Source organism: Diabrotica virgifera, chromosome 1, assembly GCF_917563875.1.
Source record: "Diabrotica virgifera virgifera chromosome 1, PGI_DIABVI_V3a".
Classification (NCBI taxonomy): Eukaryota; Metazoa; Arthropoda; class Insecta; order Coleoptera; family Chrysomelidae; genus Diabrotica; species Diabrotica virgifera.
The window spans coordinates 187067865-187093748 of record NC_065443.1 but is presented as its reverse complement, the minus strand read 5'-3'; the positions used below and the strand labels follow the sequence as shown (position 1 = coordinate 187093748).

The following is a 25884-nucleotide window of genomic DNA, read 5'->3' as shown; positions in this document are numbered from 1 at the left end:
CTTTAATGTACACATTTTAAAATTAGTGAGAAATATACAGGGTCCTCCATAACACGGTGCCAAACTAAAGTTATGTTTTTTTAAATAGAACACCCTGTATTTTATTCAAAATCTGGTTTCTCTACATTTTTCTGATTAAAAAGATATAACACTTGTCTAGGGTTATACTGAGTGTTTCAAAGTTATGAGCACTTTCATCAAAAAATCATACTGATTTGATCGCCCTGTATGATTCTAACAGTATAATATAAACTTATTTTTTTACTGCTGTTGACTGTCAATATTAAAGTACTTTTGCAACAACGTACAATTTTTCTATCACTACACAAATTGTATACAGGGTAAGTCAAAATGCAAATAAAAGATTTTCTTCATATTTTTAAATGGAACACCCTGTATTTTATATTACCGTCGAAAAGTTCTTTCATTATACTTGCATATCTTTTAAATATTCCCTATACCTAAAGTTATTAGTTTTCGAGATATTTTAGTTTTATTGTTGATAACTCATAGATACGTTTATTACAGTAAATTAATTACCCTTAATATTAGAAACCTCCAATGAGTTTGTTAATGATAATTAAAATTAGACTGCATTTCATTTTTTCTCCAATTTTATGGTAAATTTATACAATAATGACAATTTTATATTTACTAACAAAATGATATTAATTTTCCGTCAAGAAATGAGAACTATAAATTGCTGCAAGTTCTTGTTTAAGGTGGCTTTGAAATAATTGACACAAGAACTGTCAGATGTAAGATTTTAATTATCTGTAAGTTTTTACTTTTGTTATTGATTATAATTGTTTGCCATATTGTTATAATTGTTACCTAACAATGAATTTTAGTCGTGAAGAAATGACAGACATGATATGGATTTTAGGAGAGTGTTTCAAAAACTCATTAGCTGCCACAAGAATTTATAAGGAACGGTGTCCATAGCGTCAGCAACCAAATAAGAGAGCATTTGACAACTTATTAGACAGGTTTAATCGTACTGGCTCTGTTTATGAAGCAAAGGAAAAAACAAAAATCATTATTACGGATGAAAATGAATTAAATGTTTTACTGCCTGTTACAGAAAATCCTCACACAAGTATTCAAAATATTACAAGAGAGCAAGATATGGATCTATCCAGAACATACTCAAGAAAAACAACATGCACCCATATCATATACAATTACATCTGGAACTTGTTGGGGATGATTTCGAACGATGAGTACAATTTTGTCAATGGTCACAAAAACAAATAGTTATACTGAGAGATTTTTTTGAGTTTGTCCTTTTTTTTGGAGACGAGGCAACATTCCACAAAATTGTGAGTGTAAACAGACACAATTTTCATTATTATTCCACAACCAATCCGTACTGTGCTCAGATCACAGTCAAACGAGATGGTCCTTAAATGTTTGGGGTGCAATCTTAGGCAATTACGTTACAGGTCCTTTTCTCTTTAAGGAATCGGTAAATGGTGAGGTTTATTTAAATTTTCTAGTGAAACATTTACCTATTCTACTTGAAAATGTACCATTAAACATCCGCCAACATATGAGCCCCTGCTCACCACAACGCACTTGTCAACGATGAACTCGATGAACTATTTCCTAAAAGATGGATAGGAAGAGTTGGGCCAGTTCACTGGCCACCCAGATCACCAGAATTAAACGAAGGTGACTTCTATTTTTGGGGTTATATTAAAGACGTAGTATATAGGACACCTCCAACAATAGTTGATGATATGAAAATAAGGATTCAAAACGCCTTTCAAAGTGTCACACAACAAATGCTTACAAACATCAGTAGGTCTTTCGAAACTCGTCTCCAGGCTTGTGTAGACGTTATGGGAGGTCATTTTGAACACCTTTTATAACATAAGACGTACGATGAACATTTTTTTTATTTAATTTAGTTTTTTTAATAAATTTTGATAAATTTAAATATTGTTATTAATAACTAAGTAATACATGTTGTTATCAACAATAAAACTAAAATATCTCGAAAACTAATAACTTTAGGTATAGGGAATATTTAAAAGGTATGTAAGTATAGTGATAGAACTTTTCGATAATAATATAAAATGTAGGGTGTTCCATTTAAAATTATGAAGAAAATCTCATTTTGACTTACCCTGTATACAATTTGTGCAGTTATAAAAAAATTGTACATTGTTGCAAAACTACTTTAATATTGACAGTCAAAAGCATTAAAAAAAATAAGTTTATTTTACACCGTTAGAAACATTCAGTGCGATCAAATCACTATGATTTTTTAATAAAAGTGCTCGTAACTTTGAAACACTCAGCATAATCCTAGACAAGTATTATATTTCTAGAATCAGAAAAATGTAGAGAAACCAGATTTTGAATAAAATACAGGGTGTTCCATTTAAAAAAACATAACTTTGGTTTGGCACCGTGTTATGGAGGACCCTGTATATTTCTCACTAATTTTAAAATATGTACATTAAAGGTGTATATAACTTTTATTAACAACTTTTTTTCGTATATTGTATAATAACAGATATATTGGACTTTGTCACAGAAGTTGATCACCCTGTAGAGAGCTGTTAATCTGAAAATTTATTTATAATTTACATTATTAGGTATATTTTGAAAAAGAAGACACATCTCGATAAAAGGTGACTTATCAAAAATAGACTAAGAGGTAAAAAAGTTTTAAAAACACTGTGTGTACCTAATGGTACCACAATAATAGTTTAACTGGAACGTACACAAACATTTGGGGGGTTTAAAAGAACAAAACCCCATACAATTTTTATGTAAACATATTAAAAAAGAAGCTGCACCCCGATAAAATCTGGCTTATCTAAAAAATACTAAGAAACAAAAAAGTTTTAGAAACGTTGTGTTTAACAAATGGTACCACAATAATGAATTAATTGCAACGTACATAAAAGTTTGGGGGGGGGGGGTTTAAAAGAACAAAACCCCCATAAAATTTTTATGGGGTGGAAAAATTTCACTTTGATTTTGTTTTAAGATGTTCCTGCCATAGGAATGCCCCATGTCCATTTTCAATAAAAAATATCTAATAGTTTTCGATATATTGAAAAAAATCGATTTTTATTTTGTAACTTCAAAGGACTGTAACTTTTTTTTATAAGCACATTTATACTAAGGTTAGTTAGGTTCAATCGAACCATTTTTGACCCCAGAATGTATGGTATAATTTATGACCAATCTTTTCGGGACACCCTGTATAAATAAAATTGCAAATTGTTTTACATGGAACAAAAGCATAAACGAGATTCTCGAAGAAAGAGGGAAGACATTGAGTGAGACGAAGGAACTAGCGAGGGACAGAAAAAAGTGGCGTAAATTTGTAGACAAAATTTAAGAGAGCTTGTACACTTCGACACCTAAGGGTATAAGAGGTTTTAGGTTATGCATGTATGTATAAATAAAATTGTATTGGCTACACATTTTAAAATAATTATTAACCAAAATTCATGTAAGTCTCACTTTTCGCCTACATCGTACTTATGCCCATATATTTTATTTCTTTTTATTATAACTATAATATAGCTTTATTGTTCTTCTTTCATGCCCAACCTGTAAAATTTTATTTGATCCAATAGTTAAAGAATTATATTAAAATACCTCAACCGTACGCTTCGCCGAACGCTAGAATACAGTGCACAAATGTTTGTGGGAAGGGTGACTTTAGCGTTATAAATAAAAAAATTATAGAAGCCATAGATTAATTTTAGAAAAATCTTTATATAAGATTTTTTGTGTAGATTTTTCTGAATTTTCCAACAGTCAAATCAGTTTTTTTCTAAGATTTACATTTTCGTAGTTATTTAAAAAAACAACTAATTTCGCAGTTCATTTGTTTAATAGAAAATGAAGCACCCACTTCTGGAGTAGAACTTTTTGATATGTTGTTTATTACACATTTCTTAATCAAATTACAGAAAGTTATATCTTGTTTGAATTTTCCGTAGTCAAAATCGCTATTGACTCCCTAAAAGCGCTTAAGGTGTTAAAAGCTAATTAGAACTCCTAAAGAAATACCCGATGTAAATTTCACATATTTATGTTCAACAAAATTTTAAGTTTTCCCAAAAGTTACCATTTTTAAAATGCCTTTATTAAGTTAGTAAACTTATTTTAGGTTTGATCGGCTAGCTGCTGAACATCATTGTTTAAGGATAAAACTACTTGGTGACTGTTATTATTGCGTTTCTGGATTGCCTGAGGCACGGCCAGATCATGCACACTGCACTGTAGAAATGGGACTTGATATGATCGATGCCATAGCGTAAGTAATAAAATAATATTTTTTTCGTACTTCCGGGCCTAAAGTGACAACTTCACTCCCTTGTGACAGGTACTAAAGTGTCACATTTAATCCCTCCGGGATTAAATATTGACGAAACTCCCGGAACGATTAAATCACAAACAAACGAATTTAAGGGATATTTTATTGAAAAATATAATTAATTAGAATGGTAATTAACGTTAATATTCAAATTAATATTGTGACAGTTCGTCATATTGACCAGTCTTTCCTGGGTTAATGCAGCAGGTAACTGACGAGTAACAGATAGGTCCTTTTCATATTGAACTGGTGTTTGTTTCGAAGATCCTGCGGAAACAGGAAGCGAGAATGAGGACTGTGGCATAACTATAGTGGACGAATCGGCGACTTGACCAAATATTTTATCTGAAATTTTTTGTTTATTTTTAATAGACGATTCAATATATCCCTCGGCCACGTTGGAGGATTTCCATCCTCCATGTCTCTTCAGCACGTCTATTGTTGCTCCCGAATCAGCTAACAAAGACGCAGATGTGCGTCTAAAACAATGTCCCGTATAAGACGTCGCATTTTCTAATTTCAAGAAAGCTGCTATTTGCCGTGGAATTGTACCAAACATGTTTTTTCCTACTACTCGCGTAGTACATTCTTTGTTGATGTATTGAACAAAAAATTTTGAATGAGTTGTCCCTGTCTTTCGCAATGCCACATATTTCCGAAATATCGCCACAAAACTGATGGCACTGTTTTCTGAATTTTTGATCACAAAATTTCGGTCAATTTTATTTTTGGTGTTTCTAATCGCAATTAGGAAGGAATCGCCCAAATCTCTCACATCGTCGATTTCTAAATCAACCAACTCTTTTCCACGACAAGCTCCCGCAACGCCCAAAATAAGTGCAACCTACAAAAAAATTGATTTCTTAAAATTTCTGAATATAAACAAATTTCCAAATTTACCTTAAGCATTAAATATTTATCATCCGGAGCCTCCCGTAAGAACTGATCTACCTGCTCAGACGTGAGAATTCTTGACTTCTTTGGCTTAAATCCCTCATTTCTTCTCTTCAAAAAAGCTAATAATTTTGGAAATTTACTTATATCAATATCTTCTCTAATGTTAATAACCGATTTCAGCATTGAGTAATGTGCCCAGAGAGTTGAGGCACAAACCGCTTTTGATTTATCATCGAAGTAGACTAACAGCGCATTTTCAGTAGGTTGTCTCACATTGTTTAAGCGGCACCACTTTTTAAAAGCATCGTACTGCTGCTCGTATAGTTTTCTAGATTTCGGTGGTAACAATTCTTCACCTACTTCGGCTGCTCTTTTATCAATATCAGATACACCTTCTTCACTCATGATACCAATAATTATCAATAACAATGTTTCTTTACAATGACACTAGTAATGACAATGTTTCTAAATTATAACTGTCACAACGCAATGTTACTATGGTAACTTATTTTAAAGACAGTTTATTAAATGAGTTGAAGAGAGAAAAAACTGATTGAAATTATTGAAATAATTAATAAAATCATACCGGAAGTACGAAAAGTATCGTATATACCTTGCGACTGAAGTACATTTAATCCTTCAGGTAAATTATGGCCCTCCCTGCGGTCGGGCCATAAACTTTACCTTCAGGATTAAATGTACTACTTCAGTCCCGCGGTATATAATGTACTATTTTTTAGTTCTAAAATATGGCTATCTAAATTATTAGTAATGAAAAAACGCATTTTTTAACCCTTATCCGGGCAACACATTTTACTTACATAACCGGGCAACTCGGGTCCGTTGGGCCCACTACTGTTTTCTTGACTGTACTATTCATATTTACCCATATATTTCTAATATTATTTTTTATTTTTTTATTAAAGTTAAATTTAAATTGTCTATATTAAAAAAATGGTGCTACGATAGTATGCGGTCTACCTCGAGGGTGCGATATACCTGAAGGATTTGCACAAAATAATGAAATGCAAGAAAACTTTTGTAGAAAAAATATTTATTCACAAGTAATAAACACTTGGAGGCAAATAAAGACTTAATTAAAAAATAAATAAAAACTTTTGTAAATCTACCAGGCCATTTTATTTGAAAAGAGGGGTTGATGTTTACGCATACCCTGGAAAAATATTACGGTGTTGTTGCCTTTCATTATTGTGTAAAAACCCTTCTGAGAAAATATTATGGTTATTAGCAGCTCATGTATAAAGTACCGACAAAAACAATCTTTACAAAATGAATAAAACGCATAAGTCAGAAGAATATTATTATTTTACTTTTACAAATTAATAGTTTGTCATATCAATTTATTATTTTTGTTGGGACTAAGCCAGAAGATCAGCTTATTCCCAACTAGAATAGCAAATTGATATGATAAATAAAATTATTATTAAGTATTAGGTTAAAAAACAATAAAAATAAAAAAACCTTAGATTAGTCATTTATTTTTCTATTGTTCATATATTATTTTAGTCATATTATATTAGTCGATAGCAAACGACTGATAGCCGATGAATTATTTATTTCAAAATATGTATAGGTACCTATCTAACAATATTATTGCATTCCAACAATGATTATGTTTTTAAAATTCATTTAGAATATATATAACACCTATTGTAAGCATCTCTTTGATGTTCACATCAAAGAGATGTTTACATTGTTTGTTACACGTTTAGACTTTATTATTGGATTTATTGACTTTATTATTGACACAAATACATTACCTGACTGCCAGATTAACTTCTGTAACAAAGATTTATACTTTAGGTATAAATACAAATAGGGTCCGAGGGGCCCGTGCTGCCCCTTTACGTGACAAAATTCTTTCGACACAATTATTTCAAAAATGATAATGAATATTTTGAATAGCTCATGACTATGTCGAAGGAAACATACTTCTAAACAAATTCAGTGATGCATAAAATTCAATAAAACTTTTTATCAGTTTATGATAAAAGAATTGGCGTCTCGGGCCGTCGGACCCCGTGACCAGACACCTCGTAACGCGACAGTTCGTAACCGGACAGTTGGTAATGGACAATTCGTAACAGCGACAGTTTGTAACGGCGACACTTGGTAACGGCGACAGTCCGTAACTATACAAATTCGTAACGGACAATTCGTAACGTCCAAATTGAATTATTCTGTTTATTTTTGTTAACGTGGAAACTAACTCTTATGCTTCTTTTCATGAGCATTTTTCAGTGCGTCACAAATGATAGAAAAAAAGGTAAGTCCGTGATATAATATACATTTTAGTGACATGACATTTTAGTTAAATCTGACAGTTGTCAAATTTTATTTGCAATTTGGCATAAAAGCAAATCAATTGTGTTTATTGCATTTATAAAATGGTATTTTCTTTGATTTGTATAGTCTTTTAAATTGCTCAGATTATATTCGTAGATATATTGTATAATTCACAAATTATTTTTTTCGATTATAGTGCCATCTATTGACAACTAGAATAAATGTTATAAATGTCACCGACGAAATGTAATCACCGACGTGCGTTTTTTTCTGGCACACACAATTTAATGCGTTAGAAAGAAATCGAAAAACTGTGACGCACTGAAAGATCCTCATGAGAAAAAGCATATTACAGTTATAATTGAAATTATGTTTATCAGTTTAAAGAATCAGTACGGGGATAAACATGTTTAACCCATTTTATATTTCGTGTTGCAGTTCATATTAAAAATCTTAAACACAAACAAATTTTTAAATACATACAAACTTTTAACAATATTATTAAAAGTTTATTTCTCTTATTATCCCTTAAATTTGCATATGTCTAGACAAAGGTATAATGAGGTACTTAATTCCTGAAATCTTTAATCTGACAACCGTCTTTAGACATTCCAAACTTTTTAAATAAACATTTTGTAAAAAAAGATTATAATTAAATTACCTGTTATTATAATAAACCTTGTGATTGGTAATAGCTTTGGGGCATTGGGATGGCTTGTAATACTTTAATACTTGGTTTAAATACTTTTATTATATTCTGAAACACGAAATATGAAATGCCTTAAGGCTGTTTTATCAGTTGAAGCACATTGCAATGTTAAGTGGGCGTATCGCTTACTTTCGTAGACTGCTTACGTCACCACACACGTGACTCCCTACTTGAAATTGATTGGAAGTAGGGAGTGCGACCGACAATTCGATCTTTACTCAGTGGCGCCGGCGGACAAGTATTTTAATGACAACAAAATGCATTATTCTCCATTCAAATTAGTTTTGTCGGGAATACCTTGTTAGATTGATTTTATCGTGGATAATATTTTAAAAAGAATTATCACATTTTTGTCACATAGTTTGGCCTAGGTCAAACTAGTTTATCCTGATATAATAAAGATTCACACTTCAGGATAAACTAGTACGGCCTTCTTCTTCTTCTTGTAGTGCCTATCCGTTTCGGATGTTGGCGGCCATCATGGCAATCTCTACTTTTCACACTGCTGCTCTGAAAAGATTTGTAGTGGTTGTGTTGAACCACGTACGTAGATTTTTCAGCCAGGAAATCCTTCGCCTAGTACGGCCTAGCCTACACTAATTTAGCTGAGTCGAAAGTAATTTGACGAACATGTAAGGACTTTTACATGCGGGGAATTCCCAAATTACGTCCTTTATAATCCAAGGATGGTACTAAAAGTGAGAAATTTGACCTAGGCTGTCTGTCCGTCGGTCCGTCCGACCGCGAATATAACTGCTCCGTCACTATACTAGGTAGAATGACAAATAAGGTGTCAAATGAAAGCTTATAATCCAAGGATGGTACCAAAGGTGAGAAATTTGAGCTAGGCTGTCTGTCCGTCGGTCCGTCCGACCGCGAAAATAACTGCTCCGTCACTATACCAGGTAGAATGAAAAATGAGGTGTCAAATAAATGCTTTTAATCCGAAGATGTTATTAAAGGTGAGAAATCTTAGCGAGGCTGTCTGTCCGTCTTTCCGTCCGATCGCGAATGTAATTCTTCCGTCAATATACCAGATATAATGACAAATGAGGTGTCAAATGAAACCTTAGAATCCAAGGCTGGTACTAAACATTGCCTTTCGCTTAAATTAAATGTCCAAACTGCTAAGAGGTAGGTGGGTGGCAGCTTCAATATTGAATTTAAGCAAAAAACAATATTTATTTATCAAATAAACATTTTTTTCTGTTTTCTGACAGCAGTAAAATGTATTTCGAATTAAATAAATTATATACATTCTTCTTTTTGTCTCAATTAATTTAATTAAAAAAAAATTGGGCACCCTGTATAAATTATTATGTTGATGTTTATATTAGTGAATAGAGAATTAAATAGCCTTTCAAATGAACTATCACACGACCCCTATTCCTATTTAAAAATATCATCGATTGCGTCATCACGCCCAGATGGATGACGTCACTAGTATGATATATATGCCAAAAATTATAATTTAAAAATAAAAATTGACCTGATTCGTAATTTATCTCCAGAGTCGCCCATTCTCGAGAAAATGAATTTATTCCAACTCAAACGTCCTCTCTATACCTATATCTTCAGAGGCTTATATCTTAGAACTATGATTTTTTGGAGCTACGCGTTCATGGAGTCTTTTGTTCTACACATCAAGAATTACCACAATCCTAAGTTTCAGAGCATTTGACAGAGAGCCATTTCCCATAAAGTTTTTGCGGGGTCCTTTGTTCTAGGACTTCCGGTTCTAGACGCTCACTTCAGGCCAAACTAGTTTGGGCTTTAGTAACATTCTTGGATTATAAGCTTTTATTTGACACCTCATTTTTCATTCTACCTGGTATAGTGACAGAGCAGTTATATTCGCGGTCGGACGGACCGACAGACAGACAGCATAGGTCAATTTTGTCACTTTTAGTACCATCCTTGGATTATAAGCTTTCATTTGACACCTCATTTGTCATTCTACCTGGTATAGTGACGGAGCAGTTATATTCGCGGTCGGGCAGACCGACAGACAGACAGCCTAGGTCAAATTCCTAACTTTTAGTACCATCCTTGGATTATAAGCTTTCATTTAACACCTTGCTGAAAAATCTACGTACGTGGTTCAACACAACCACTAAAAGTCTTTTCAGAGCAGCAGTGAGAAAAGTAGAGATTGCCATGATGATCGCCAATATCCGAAACGGATAGGCACTAGAAGAAGAATAAGAAGAAGGCCGTACTAGTTTATCCTGAAGTGTGAATCTTTATTATATCAGGATAAACTAGTTTGGCCTAGGCTAAACTAGTTTGGCCTGAAGTGTGTTTATTTATATCAGGATAAACTAGTTTAGCCTACGCGTGATATGATAAACTAGTTTGACCTAGGTCATACTAGTTTATCCTAGGCGGTTAGGACAAAGTAGTTTGGCCTAGGCCAAACTAGTTTGTCCCGAAATCGGGTTTGGCCGGTAACATATACATTATTTTAATATATTTATAGGTTGCAGTTACATAAAAAAAGTATCCAATTGATGAATAAAACACAAATCGTGGATAGTAGTATAATTTTCTGTCTTATTTTAAAACACCCTGGGACTCATTTCTTATCTTGTCAACCTATATCCCTAAACTAATGTAATACTTAAAAATACGCGTAAACTAAAGAACTTGTAACTTATACCACTAAACTAATAATATATTATGTACTTAAAATACCCGTAAACTAAATAAGTTTAATGTTTTCAAAATAACTAAGAATACTGTAAACTGTAAACACTAAGCAAGTTGATGAAGAAAATACAAGAATGAATAACTGGAAATGGATTCTAATAATTCAAGCGAACTGACCGACTGACCGTACGTTCATGAGATTTGTCGTCACGAAGCCGATAACGATGAAACTAAGCGCCAATGCTGCGTAACTCGTTTCATTATTAGATTTCAATATTTTTAGCAAATTTTCTTCAAAGTTGGAACACGCTTTTCTCGATTATTACTGGACACAGAAAGGTGAAAAAAAAATCAACGATTACAGAAAAAAAAACTCTTTCAAGTGATGGGAGTAAAAAGTTTGGTTATAATAGAACGTTAAACATTATAATCTAATTTTTCAACAGAATTTTCAAAAAAATAAAAAAAGTAAAACCATCATTTTAAAGGCAACATAATTTCGAACAACGTGTCCAAATTTCGAGACATTCTGTCGGTAAATAACAGAGAAAACACTGTCCCTAGGTTTTGGTGCACCGATAAAACAGCCTTAAAAATATTTATCCTAATACTGGTTCGTTAAGTTGATAAACATAATTCAATTTACAACTATAATACCAGTTAGTTTCCACGTTAACAACAATAAAGAGAATAATTCAATTTGGACGTTACGAATTGTCCGTTACGAATTTGTATAGTTGCGAACTGTCGCCGTTACGAAGTGTTGCCGTTACGAACTGTCGCTGTTACGAATTGTCCGTTACCAACTGTTCGGTTACGAACTGTCGCGTTACGAAATGTCATGTAACCGTCGGACCCACCCTGCCCGGATAAGGGTTAAGTAAAAATAACATCATTAAATTTTTTCTATCTTAACTGCGTTTGACTCGGTTTAGTATAAAGAGGCCGAAATCATTAAAGTAGACCGAACTCATTAGACCGAAAAGCTCTTTACCGAAACCTCAACAGACCGAACAGTAGGAGACCGAAAAGAATTAGGGTACCTAATACAGGATGCTTAAACAGGATTGTAATCTGAGCAAGGGTAACATCAACCTCCCTTCACCCTTTATCCAGGCTTAGGACTGGCAGCACAAAGTACTGGCGAGTTTAGAGGTTGTTTTTTTTCTTTGTTTTTTGTTTATTTTTTCTTTTTCTTTTTACTTGTCGTAGTACAAGGGATAAGACAAATGTAATTACAACTAAATGTTATTTGGATGTTTATTAGAAACAGTTAGAATGGTGATAACGGCACTCTACTCTTAATTTATTTTTACCTTCACTAATTTGTTTAACGGATGAAAATTATTTTACATCAGACTGTACAGAGTAACAATTTACACAGTCTACAGTGCTAGTCAAAAGTCCGTACCCCCCCTCGTATCTTTTGAACGGTTATACCTATAATAGTGAAATTTGGAGGGAGGAAATAAACGGACGTAAGCTTCTTAACTAGTCATGACAGATGACGTAATAGTGACAGATGACTTTACAGCGCTACTGTGACAGATAATTTTAAATGGGACCTTATGGCAAGTGATACCTCGTTTGAAAGGTATTGAAAATACCTATTCATTTATACTAATTTTGTTTGAGTTTAAGCTAATTTTGATGAAAAAATGAAATAAATATAAAATTGTAGTTTCGCATTTAATTAATAAAAATTCAAAATTCTGCCTATGATTACTTGTCAAAAGGGTTGAAGTTTACGTAAAAACTACTAGAAAATTGAAAAACGTCAAATTTTTTGACAAAGAAACCATAGGCGGACATTTGAATTTTTGTTAATTAAATGAGAAACTACAATATTATATTTATTTAATTTATTCACCAAAATAAAAATCCACCTACACCAAAAAAAATTAGTATGGCTGAATAGGTATTTTAAATACCTTTCAAACGAGGTATCACTTGCCATAAGGTCCCATTTAAAATTATCGGTCACAGTGGCTCTGTAACGTCATCTGTCACTGTTACGTCACCTGTCATGACTAGTTAAGGAGCTTATGTCCGTTTATTTCCTCCCTCCAAATTTCACTTTTGTACGTATAACCGTTCAAAAGATAAGAGGTGGGGTACGGAATTTTGACTAGCTCTGTATATATAAAATAATACAAAAAAAATACAATAAACAAAAGACAGATATACAAAATCTTAGCATAATTTTCTGCAATCTTTTTTAATTTTGTACCATTTCGGTCTAATGCTGTTCGGTCTAGTGAGGTTCTGGTAAAGTGCTTTTCGGTCCAATGAGTTCGGTCTACTGTTTTCGGTCTAATGATTTCGGTCTATTTGTAGTGTACCGTTTGACCCTTGTATTAAAATATCAAAGCTATAGTTCGTATATTCAGGAGCTATAATCATCATCATCACACAGACAAATTTGTCCACTGTCGGACATAGGCCTCCTCAAGATATCTCCACCCTTCTCTGTTCTAGGCAGCTGCAATCCAGTTTGTCGCTATTCTCTTAATATCGTCGGTCCATCTGGTAGGTGGTCTTCCACGACTTCGTTTGTCCGCCCTTGGCCGCCACTCTAAGATCTTCCTTGTCCATCTGTTGTCTCTCTGTTTTGCGACGTGTCCGGACCATTTCCACTTCAACTTCGTAATGCGCTTTATGATGTCTTCCACTCCAGATCTTCTCCGTAACTCATCATTTCGTATTCTGTCTCTCAAAGTTAGGCCAAGCATGGATCTTTCCATTTTTCATTGTGCTACTTGTAATTTTCTTATTGATGTTTTAGTCAGTGTCAGTGTTTCAGCTCCATAAGTAGGCACCGGAAGTACGCACTGGTTAAATGCTTTTCTTTTTAGCTTTATTGGGATATTTTCCTTAAACACGTCTCTTAGTTTGCCATACGCTGCCCATCCTAAAGCTATTCTTCGAGATAATTCGCATGTTTGGTTGTCTCTACTTATTTGTATTTCGATGCCCAGATAGCTCTTAGGAGCTATTATAGCTCTTAAGAGCTATAATAGCTCTTAAGAATTGGTTATTTAAACAAAAGGCGGTTTAAATAAGATGCTCAATTTTCACCAGGGAAATAAGGCACAAATGTACATTGTACATGTTCGGGACACTTGACCAGCGAGGTTGCAAATAGGATTTTTGGGTACTATATACTTAATACATTATAAACACAAAAATGCCCGTCAAAGTTCGGACGAGAATTTTACTTATTAACAAATAAGGGTCAAACATGACAGTTTTTCTGTTTAAATCGCTACAGGTAAAAATCGGGTTATTAAATATCTTATTTGGGGTATTCATCTTTTAGTAGATGAGCAAAGGTTTAAAATGACAGCTTTTGAATTATTTTTGTCCGATCATTTGTTGCTACGGGAATTGCAAAGTAAGACTAAAATTTCGAAAATAAAAAATTTGCTATAACTTTTGCGAAAGAGGAACTTAATAGTTTGACATTGCATGAAAAGCTGAGTCAAACAGTATGTAAATCGCACAAAAAAATTTCAAGATGATTCATAAATTAGTTTAAATTTTATTCAATTTGTTTATCCCGCGGATCGTATTTTTTTCAATGTTATTGCTCAAAAGATAATAACGATAGAGCGATTTCGCTGGTACCAGATGAAAGAAGAAGGTGAATATTTTCATTATTTTTAATAACAAATCAACATAAGTCATTTTTGCCATTGCAAAAATATTTGAATATACCAAAGTCATTTTTGGCTTATAAATAATTTGAAAAACTTTGTTTATATTAACTGTAACTAAATCCACTTTGTTATTTGTAAAGCTGATATTTTAAACAAATTATTACATAATAAAATTTGCCTAAAACAATTAAGATCAAAGTTGCCCACTTTTTTTTATTTAATTCACAGCTATTTTGTTTACAACAATTAAGCAGCATAACCAGTGCCATTTTGAAGTTCAATGCATATAGTGAATGTGTAAAGGTTTGAGTACACTTTCAACTTCAACAGAGTGGTTAATAAAGCTTTAAAAATGAGGTCTTAACGAAATCGGCTCGGAGTCGGTGGAGGAGACTTATTAAAATCCGTGCAATCAAAAAGTGAAATTGATTTTTCAAATATACATATGCTGCGATTAATATCTCCGGGGCTTTTTGATGGATTTTGATCCTTATCTTTTTAATTTGTATTCACTGTAAGTCTTGTAGAGTAGGTTATGCACACGTATCCCCACCTAACATTCAAAAATGTTAGGGAGGAACCCCCTTAGCACACAGGGATATGAAAAATAGATTACGACCGATTCTCAGACGTACCGAATATTATATAATTTCATAAAAATCGATCAAGTCGTCTCGGAAAACTATGGCAACTAATACTATGACAGGAGAATTTTATAGTTGTAAATATGTAGATGGAAATTAAAACATAGGGGTTGGTGATAGAAGGGTTAAAATTGGGACTTGTATGTATTTTTAACGCTTCATCAAATACAATTAAAGTAGACAATTTTGTCCAAAAAAATAATTAAAAAAAATGTCAGGGAGCAACCCAACTTATAAGTTATGGTTGCAAAAATAGATTAAACCCTATTTTCAGTCCTACAGGATATACGTGTAAAATTTTATAAAAATTGGACAAGCCGTTTCGGAGGAGTGTGGTAACAAACACTGTTACAGGAGAATTTTACGTATATGGAAGTAATGATGAATAATTAATAAAAAAAGTGGCTAACTTTGATCATAGTTAACATAGGCAAAAAGTTTTTTTTAAATCGTGTAAAAATACCAGCTTTTCAAATCTCAAAGTAGATTTAGTCTTCAGTCAATATTAACAAAGTTATTCAAATTGTTTATAAGCCAAAAATGGCTCTATTTTGGTAAAATATTTTCGGAATGTTAAAAATGACATTTTATTGATTTTTTTAAATAAGTTGAAAACGTAAGTATTCTTCTTTTATGTGGTTGCCACAAAATTGCTGTCATTATAGTAGGGGAGCAAAGTATGCTAAATGTGCAGTTACTCGAGCGTTTTGGGGACCTATTGGGTTGTGAAGAGTAGGTCCTAAGACCAAAAAAAGTTTAGTAAAATTTTACATGTTAGTGGGGATTTTTCATTTTTAATTTAATTTTCCATTTCCAACAATCGTTTTTCAGATTATGGCGCCATCTATCCATAAATCTAAAAAATGTTTCGAAAAAAAGTTGCTTATTTTTACGTAAAGAATCCAAATCTGGAATAAAAATTTGGGACTCCTATTTAGGATTTTAAAGTAACCCCCACCCCACCTCCGTGGGGGGTCGTGTTTGGTTCCATTCGATAAATTTTTCAAAAATGTTTATTAAATGTATTTTGCAGTTTTTCGATCTAATGTTTATTTCGCGAAATATCGCGGGATTTGTATTTAAAATTTTAAATTTACCCCCCACCCCTTATCATTCGATCATTCTATGATTCGATAGATTTTTGAAAAATATTGAACATGTATTTTTTAGTTTTTCGATCTAACGTTCATTTCGCGAATTATTCGCTTTTTTTTGTGAAATTTTTAGCTCGCCCATTTCCTTAGCCCCGCTCAAATCGTCAGACTTTTGAAATATAGGTACACTCTTTTGCATGTACTTAACTTACCTTATGTTAGTCTGACAATTTAGAGTATTTTTAAGGATATTTTTTTTTTCGTTCCCCCCTTAACAAACTACCATGTGTTAAGAGCCAATATACAGTATGGTGCAAATGAAAGGAATAAATTCGTTATTTCGTAAACCCGCGACTTTAAGAAAAAACTCCCGAAACAGGTCGATTTTTATTTTTAAATTATGATAATTTGGCATATATATCTTACTAGTGACGTCATCCATCTGGGCGTGATGACGTAATCGATTATTTTTTTAAACGAGAATAGGGGTCATGTGCTAGCTCATTTGAAAGGTTATTCAATTCTCTATTCAGTAATGTAAACATTTACATAATTATTTATACAGGGTGTCCAAATTTTTTTTTAATTAAACTATTTGACAAAAAAGAAGAATGTATGTAATTAATTTAATTAAAAATATATTTTACTGGTGTCAGAAATCAAACAGTAATGTTTATATCACAAATAAACATTGCTTTTCGCTTAAATTAAATGTTCAAACTTGCAAGATGCAGACGGCTGGCGGGGCTTGAATATTGAATTTAATCGAAAAGCAATATTTATTTCTGAAATAAACAGGTTTTTCGGTTTTTGGGCAACAGTAAAAAGTATTTTGAGTTTAATAAATTACATGCATTCTTCTTTTTTTGTCAAATAATTTAATTAAAAATTTTTTTTTGACACCCTTGTACAAATAATTATGTAAATGTTTATATTACTGAATGAAGAATTGAATTACATTTTAAATGAGCTAGTTCACGACCCCTGTCCCAATTTAAAAAAATCATCGACTACGTCATCACGCCCAGATGGATGACGTCACTAGTATGAAATTTATGCCAAAATATCAGAATTTAAAAATAAAAATCGACCTGTTTCTGGATTTTTCTTAAAGTCGCCGGTTTATGAAATAACGAATTTATTCGTTTCATTTGCACCATACTGTATAGTAGAGGTACATCTGCAGGGCACCAGGTTTCTCCCCATATGATAACCTGACGCGCTCGAGTAACTGCAAAAATCCCTGCTTGGGCTCCCCTACCATTATTATTTTTTGAGCAATAACATTGCAAAAAAGCTGTTTGGGATAAACAAATTAAATAAAATTTAAACTAATTGACGACTCGTCTTGAAATTTTTCAAAAATTTTGAAATTTTTTGGATATTATAAGAACTGTTTAACTCTACTTTTCATGCAATATCAAAGTCTTCAGTTCATTTTCGCAAAACGTTTAGCAAATTTTTGATTTTCGAAAGTTTAATCTTACATTGCAATTTCCGAAGCAACTATTGATCGGACCAAAATTCAAAAAATGGCATTTTAAACCTTTGCTCATCTACTAAAAGATGAATACCACAAACTACCAAGTGGTAGTCAACGTTGGCCTAAGATGGTTGATTGAGTTTCTTGGTAGAGTTTCTCCATGTTCCCGGAGGTTATATCTTTTAACATCGGCGTTATTTCGGCGTTATTTCGGCGTTATTTCGGCGTGGAATTGTCGATATCGGAGGGCAGCACATACTATACTATTCCGGAATTCAGCTAGGACAAAGGGCAAAAGAAGGCGTGGGAATAGTTGTAACGAAAAAAATGAATAGAAGAATAACCAAATTCAAATTAGTATCATCAAGAACTGTATACATAAAAATAGAATAAGAAGAAGAAGAATGTCACATAATACAGGTATATGTACCGGTAGAAGGAGCAGAGCATGAAAAAACAGAACTATTCTATGATGAGATGCAGAAACTTATTGATGAGATACAAGAGGAAAGCAAAAACATCATTTTACTAGGAGACTGGAATGCACGAATAGGAAATGATGAAAATATGGCATTAGGCTGCTTGGGAAGGTATGGAGAAGAGACGATAAATAGAAATGGTAGAAGAATGATAAGTTTCTGCCAAATAAATGACTTGTTAATAGGTAATTCTTTCTGGTATCAACCGATAAACGAAAAATATACATACGTAGCAGAAGAAAGAAATGCGAGAAGCATAATTGACTACATAGTATATTCTCGAGAGGCAGAACTAACGATACAAAATATAAAAATAGTGAACGAAGCCGAACTCCTTACCCAACACAGACTAGTGACAGCAGAGATAAACATGAAACTAATGGAAATAATAGAGAGTCCTCAATATACAAGAATAGCAATACATAAGATGAAAAATATGGAAATAATGATATTATACCAAAGAGAGACAGATAAAATACTAGAACAGTATGAAAACAATGAAGAAATATGGAATATGGAAGAGAGATGGAAAAAATTGAGAGACACGTTATGGAACACTGCAAAACAAGTATGTGAAATAAGAAAGAATGGTAAGAATAATAAAAGAACTGGATGGTGGAATAAGGAAATAAAGCAAGCTGTAAAAAATAAGAAAAAAATGTGGAAGCGATACATAAACACAAATGAAGAGCAAGACAGAGACGAATACAGAAGACAGAGAAATATATTGAAAGAACTAGTAAAAGATGCGAAGAAGAAGAGTTGGAAGGAATTCGGTGAATAATTGAACGAAGGTTTTGGGAATAACAATAAACAGTTTTGGAATAAAATAAGAAGCATGAAAGGAACAAAAAGGAAACAAATAAGAGGAATTAGAAATGAGCGAAATAAATTGAAAACTAACATACAAGACATACTAACCATATGGAATAAGCACTATAAAGAAAAATTCGAAGCAAATAACCAACAAAATGAGGAGAGAGGACAGCAGGCAAGAGAAGTGGATAGAGACAATCGAGTAGACGAAATTCATATCAAAGATATTGAAGAAGGATTGGCAAGAATAAAGATTGGAAAAGCGGGAGGTGCCGATAACATAGATCCGGAGATGATGAAGTACGTGGGAGAACGAGGCAAGCTTTGGCTACTGGAAATAATGAGGGAAGCATGGAGAACAGAAAAGATACCGGAAGACTGGGAAGAAAATTTATTGATACCAATACACAAGAAAGGAGATGAAGCGGAATGTGATAACTATAGGGCTATACGCTTATCATCAGTGGCATATAAAGTCTACATCGGGATAATAGAAAGGAAGCTCAGGAAAGAACTGGAAGGAAAACGAGGAGAAGAACAAGCGGCTTTTAGGAAGGAAAGAGGAACAACAGATAATATATACATACTGAGAAATATAATTGAAAGGAAAAACGAAATAGGAGAAGACATATATTACGTTTATAGATATTAAAGCTGTTTTGACTCTTTAAATAGAGAAGTAATATGGTCCGTAATGGAAGATCTGCAAATCCCGCAAAAGATAGTAAACGTGGTAAAAAGTACATATAGAAACGTACTTGCTAAATTGCAAATAAACGGAAACAGATCGCCAATAATAAACCTAAGGAGAGGAATAAAACAAGGAGACAGTCTCAGCCCAGTTTTGTTTATATTAGTAATGGATAGAGTAATGAAGTGCGCTAAAAGAAGGTCAAGGCAATTACAGTCAATAATAGGGTACAGGAATTTAGTACCAGTGAGAATGGAGGGATTACTATATGCAGATGACTTAGTAATAATAGCAGAAAATAAGGAGAAAATGCAAAAATTAATCAATATATGGGTGGAGAAAAGAGAAAATTAGAAAATGGAGGTAAATGTAAAGAAAACGGAGACCATGATAGTATCCCAAAAGAAAAGGGAAGAAATAAAACAAACGATATTTAGGTACAAAAACGAAATAATAGAAACAGTCTCGACGTTTGAATACCTTGGAGTAATAATATCAGAGAATGGAAACATAGATCAAGAAATCTCATACAGAGCGAAAAAAGCAAATAAGATCTACTATGCACTAAATAAAACAATATTTGGAAAGGAAGAAATAGATAAAGAAATAAAACTGAAGGTATACAACGCAATCTCTGTGCCAACTTTAATATATGCAAGTGAGACATGGGTAAACAATGCAAAAATAGACAGTACAATAAACGCAGCGGAGATGAAGCAGCTAAGAAAAATAGCAGGAAAAACGAAATTGGACAGAATAAGAAATGAAGATATTAGACAAAGACTGAAACAGGAATCGATAATAACCAAGATACAAAAAACTAAATTAAAATGGTATGGACACATTAACAGAATGGACCAGGGAAGACTACCAAAGCCGGTGATGGAATCGAAAAGATATGTTAAAAGAAGGAAAGGTAGGCCAAGGAAGAGATGGATCGATCAGATTATAGAAATTGGACAGGAAAAAGGAAAAACACATCAACAAATGAAAGAGTTAGCAAAGGACCGCAAGAAATGGAAGAGATGGATAGAAGATGAATAAAACCTCCGACGCCCCTGAGGGGCGTAAGGAGTTTCGAGAAAGAAGAGAACATCGGCGTTTAGCCTGTACCAAGTGGTAGTCAACGTTGGCCTAAGATGGTTGATTGAGTTTCTTGGTAGAGTTTTACCATGTTCCCGGAGGTTATATCTTTTACCATCGGCGTTTAGCCTGTTCAATATTACTACAACATAATGTAGATTGAAATATAATTTCAACCATTGTTTGGTTCTGGGGCTATTTAGCAAGTATTTGAATTCACTGATGATGGACTGATAGGTCCGAAAACGTTCTGATTTGGACACATTTTATTCAATCCATTGGGATTTTTAAAATTTTTGATAAATATACCAATTATATTGAAGTGGTTTTTACTTCATATTAGAGTGTTTTAACTATATGGTATACAGCCAACCTAGGGAACTACCCTTTTAAGAATACTCTTTTCTGAACGCCATAAAATCAAGGGTACCACAGGGCAGTGTACCTGTATTTGTTGTACAAAAGTGATCTTCTTACTACACCGATGGTTACAATAGCCACATTTGCGGACGATACAGCCTCTCTCTTCACACGAAGACCCAAAGATGGCATCAAGACAACTTTAAATCTGCCTAAACAAGATACAAAAATGGCTGTCGAAACGGCGCATAAAAGCAAATGAACTCATATCTACACATGTAACATTTACACTCCGTAAAGAAACTTGCCCACCAGTACAACTTAACAACAACAATTTACCTCAAGCCAAAGATGTAAAATACTTGGAAATACACCTGGACAGAAGATCAACATGGCGAAAACATATTTTCCCTAAACGCAAACAGTTAGGACTAAAGCTAAGCCGTCTATACTGGATCATCAGCAAAAACCCATAAGTTGTTTCTAGAAAATAAATTACTGGTCTACAAAGCCATTATAAAGCCCATTTGGGCCTAGGGTATCCGGCTCTGTGGAACAGCTTCTAATAGCAACATAAATATAATACAGAGGTTCCAAAACATGACGATACGGTTGATTCTTGATGCTCCGTAATACGTACCCAACTCAGTGATCCAACGAGACTTAGCAATTCCAACAGTGCAAGATGTAATAAGTGAGTACAGTGCAACATATCGCAAAAGAGTGTCTGTACATCCTAACGAATTGGCCAAGCGGTTGTTTGAAGACTTGGCGAAAGAAGATTAAAAAATTCAAACCAAGAGACTTAATTAATAGGTTTAAGTAATTTGTAATATACACATATTTGTAAATAGTAAAATATTGTAAATAGTAAATAGTAGAGGTAATGCCATATCGTTATAGTCTAAGAGCTGGGAGCGGATTTTGTGCGTGATAAGTAATATGGAAAAACTATACGGGGATATGTTGAATTAGTTGTGTACATGACTTTCACTAACGGCCGGAAACCAGAGTTGGGGCCGAGGGTAGTTATAAGGGGTCAAATTCGCGGTTTTTATTATTTTTTTTTATGACGCTCATGATCGAGATAGTTCACCAAAATTTGGGAATAAGTAGGTCATGACGTACCTAAGTAAAATCTCTAGGGGCTCAACGCTGCGTGGCCGACAAAGGGGTGGGGGTAAGGGTGAATATACAAAATATAAGGGGTTTTTTGCGACGTTTGTGATTGAGATAGTGCACCAAAATATGGGCATAAGTAGACCATGACATAAATAATTAAAATCCTCAGAGCCGGAAACCAGAGTTGGGAAGGAAGGTAGTTATAAGGGGTCAAAGTTCAGTTTTTTATTATTTTTTTTGTGACGCTCATGATCGAGATAGCGCGCCAAAATTTGGAAATAAGTAGGTCATGACGTAACTAAGTAAAATATCCAGGAGTGGAACGCTGCGTGGTCGACAAAGGGGTGGGGCAGGGGTGAATATAAAAAAATGTAAGGGGTTTTTTGCGACGTTCGTGGTTGAGATAGTGCACCAAAATTTGGAAATAAATAGACCATGACATAACTAAGTAATATCCCCAGAGGCGGAAACCAGAGGGGCGGACGAGGGGAGTTATAAGGGGTAAAACTCGCGGTTTTTTTATTTTTTTTTTGTGGCGCTCATGATGGAGATAGTGCACCAAAATTTGGGAGTAAGTAGGTTATGACGTAACTAAGTAAAATCTTCAGGGGCGGAACGCTGCTTGTGGTACAAAGGGGTGGTAGGCAGGGGTGAGTATAAAAATATATGGGTTTTTTTTTGCCGTCCGTGATCGAGATAGTGCACCAAAATTTGGGATTAAGTAGATCATGACATTACTAAGTAAAATCTCCAGGGCCGGAACGCTGCGTGGGGGACAAATGTTGTGCTGGGTCACAAAAAAATATTACACACTGCGAATTTGACCCCTTAAAACTACCCTCATCCCCAACTCTGGTTTCCGGCTCTGGGGATTTTACTTAGCTAAGTCATGGTCTACTTATTCCCAAATTTTGGTGCACTATCTCAATCTAGGACGTCGCAGAAAACCCCTTATATTTTTTATATTCACACCTACCCCCAACCCTTTATCGGCCACGCAGCGTTCCACCCCTGGAGATTGTACTTAGTTACCTCATGACCTACTTATTCCCAAATTTTGGTGCACTATCTCTTATATTTTTTATATTCACACCTACCCCCAACCCTTTATCGGCCACGCAGCGTTCCACCCCTGGAGATTGTACTTAGTTACCTCATGACCTACTTATTCCCAAATTTTGGTGCACTATCTCGATCGTGAGCGTCACAAAAAAATAATAAAAGCGGCGATTTTGACCCTTTGTAACTACCCTCATGCCTAACTCTGGTTTCCAGCTCTGAGGATTTTACTTAGTTATGTCATGGCCTACTTATTCCCAAATTTTGGTGCACGCTCTCAATCACGAACGTCGCAAAAAACCCCTTATATTTTTTGTATTCACCCCTGCCCCACCCTATTGTCGGCCACGCAGCGTGCCACCCCTGGAGATTTTACTTAGTTACGTCATGACCTACTTATTTTCAAATTTTGGTGCACTCTCTCGATCATGAGCGTCACAAAAAAAAAATAATAAAAACGTCGAATTTGACCCCTTATAACTACCCTCATCCCCAACTCTGGTTTCCGGCTCTGGGGATTTTACTTAGTAATGTCATGATCTACTTATTACCAAATTTTGGTCCACTATCTCAATCACGAACGTCGCAAAAAACCCTTTATATGTTTTATATTCACCCCTACCCCACCCCTTTGTCGGCCATGCAGCGTTCCGCCCCTAGAGATTTTAGTTAGTTACGTCATGACCTACTTATTTCCAAATTTTAGTGCACTATCTCGATCATAAGCGTCATAAAAAAAATAATAAAATCCGCGACTTTGACCCCTTGTAAATACCCTCGGCCCCAACTCTGGTTTCCGGTAGTTGGTGAAAGTCATGTACACAACTAATTCAACATATCCCCGTATAGTTTTTCAATATTACTTGTCACGCACAAAATCCGCTTCTATCTCTCCGACTATTAACAATAGCTACATTATAAAATAGAGTGCTTAATGGAGCATTCTGTACATGTCACAAATATTGGTCAACAAAAACGCTTATTTTCATGATTGATAGATTGCTGAATAAAGGAGAAAAAAAAAATTACGGCAGTTCGAAACAGACTAGCCATTATCTGATACCACTCTCGGATATTTTGGAGCCAAGATGTTCTTCTTTCGGCTATTTTGCTCTGTATTATGAGGTGTAGAAAGTTATACTTTTCTGGATATCTCATTATATGGCCAAAATGTTATAACTTGCGAATTTTTATTTTTTTTTTGCTATATATGTGATTTTTTTCATTCGATGCAAAACTATTTCAATTCCTATTTGATCAATCCAATTTAATAATAATAATTTTTTTTACATACGCTCATCGCTGCAACAAAACTATTTGTTCACTATACAACGGGCAGCTCACTAATCATCGCGTCAGTAAAAACACTCCGGTTGTGATCATCACTTAGCGATCATCAGTCAGCGACGATCGCTCAACAATGATCGCAACAGACGCTCCAGTAAAAACGTACCTTTAGAGCGCTTACGCAACTGATAACCCTAACCCAAGACCTGAACCAAAAGGATACAACATTAACTTTTTCATTTATTTGGGTATTACCTTATTCACATCTGTAGTTGTATCTTCTATATTCCCAAACGACGTTCGTTATTAGCTATTTGGACGCACGTGTTAAAGATGACTAATTCGCCGTCCAGTCTGTCCATTACATATATGCATTATTATTTTAAACTAGAAGGGAAGTTCCCTAGGTTGGCTGTATACCATATAGTTAAAAAACTCTAACAAGAAGTAAAACCACTTCTATGTAAATTGGTATATTTATTAAAACTTAAAATCCCAATGGATTGAATAAAATAAGTCCAATTCAGAACGTTTTCAGACCTATCGGTCCATCATCAGTGAATGTGCATACTTGCTAAATAACCCCAGAACCAAACAGTGGTTGAATTTAAAATTCGATTTACATTATTTAAAAATAATATTCAACAGGCTAAACGCCGATGTTACAGGATATTGCCTATGGGAACATGGTGAAACCCTACCAAAACCTCAATCAACCATCTTAGGCCAACTTTGACTATAAAGTGACACTGGACAGTGTCACTTTATAGAGTGTCACTCTAGAGAGTGTCACTTTATAGTCAAAGTTGGCCTAAGATGGTTGATTGAGGTTTTGGTAGGGTTTCACCATGTTCCCATAGGCAATATCCTGTAACATCGGCGTTTAGCCTGTTGAATATTATTTTTAAATAATGTAAATCGAATTTTAAATTCAACCACTGTTTGGTTCTGGGGTTATTTAGCAAGTATGCACATTCACTGATGATGGACCGATAGGTCTGAAAACGTTCTGAATTGGACTTATTTTATTCAATCCATTGGGATTTTAAGTTTTAATAAATATACCAATTTACATAGAAGTGGTTTTACTTCTTGTTAGAGTTTTTTATTATTTTAAAGTTATATTATTATACAGAGTGTCTACTTGAGTTGGAAACATATGGGAAACTTTTTTATTATTAATTTTACGAAAAAAAG

General features: G+C 34.0%; 1 protein-coding gene across 10 annotated transcripts in view; it reads left to right on the top strand.

Annotated features, from left to right (window-relative positions):
• LOC114330194 (adenylate cyclase type 5) overlaps positions 1–25884 on the top strand; it is a 1795244-nt gene that overhangs the window by 1437484 nt on the left and 331876 nt on the right. For all 10 annotated transcript variants that reach the window (XM_050641848.1, XM_050641851.1, XM_050641852.1 and 7 more), the window contains one exon: positions 4142–4288. In XM_050641848.1, coding sequence (XP_050497805.1) covers positions 4142–4288 — 147 coding nt within the window. The remainder of the gene's footprint in view (positions 1–4141; positions 4289–25884) is intronic.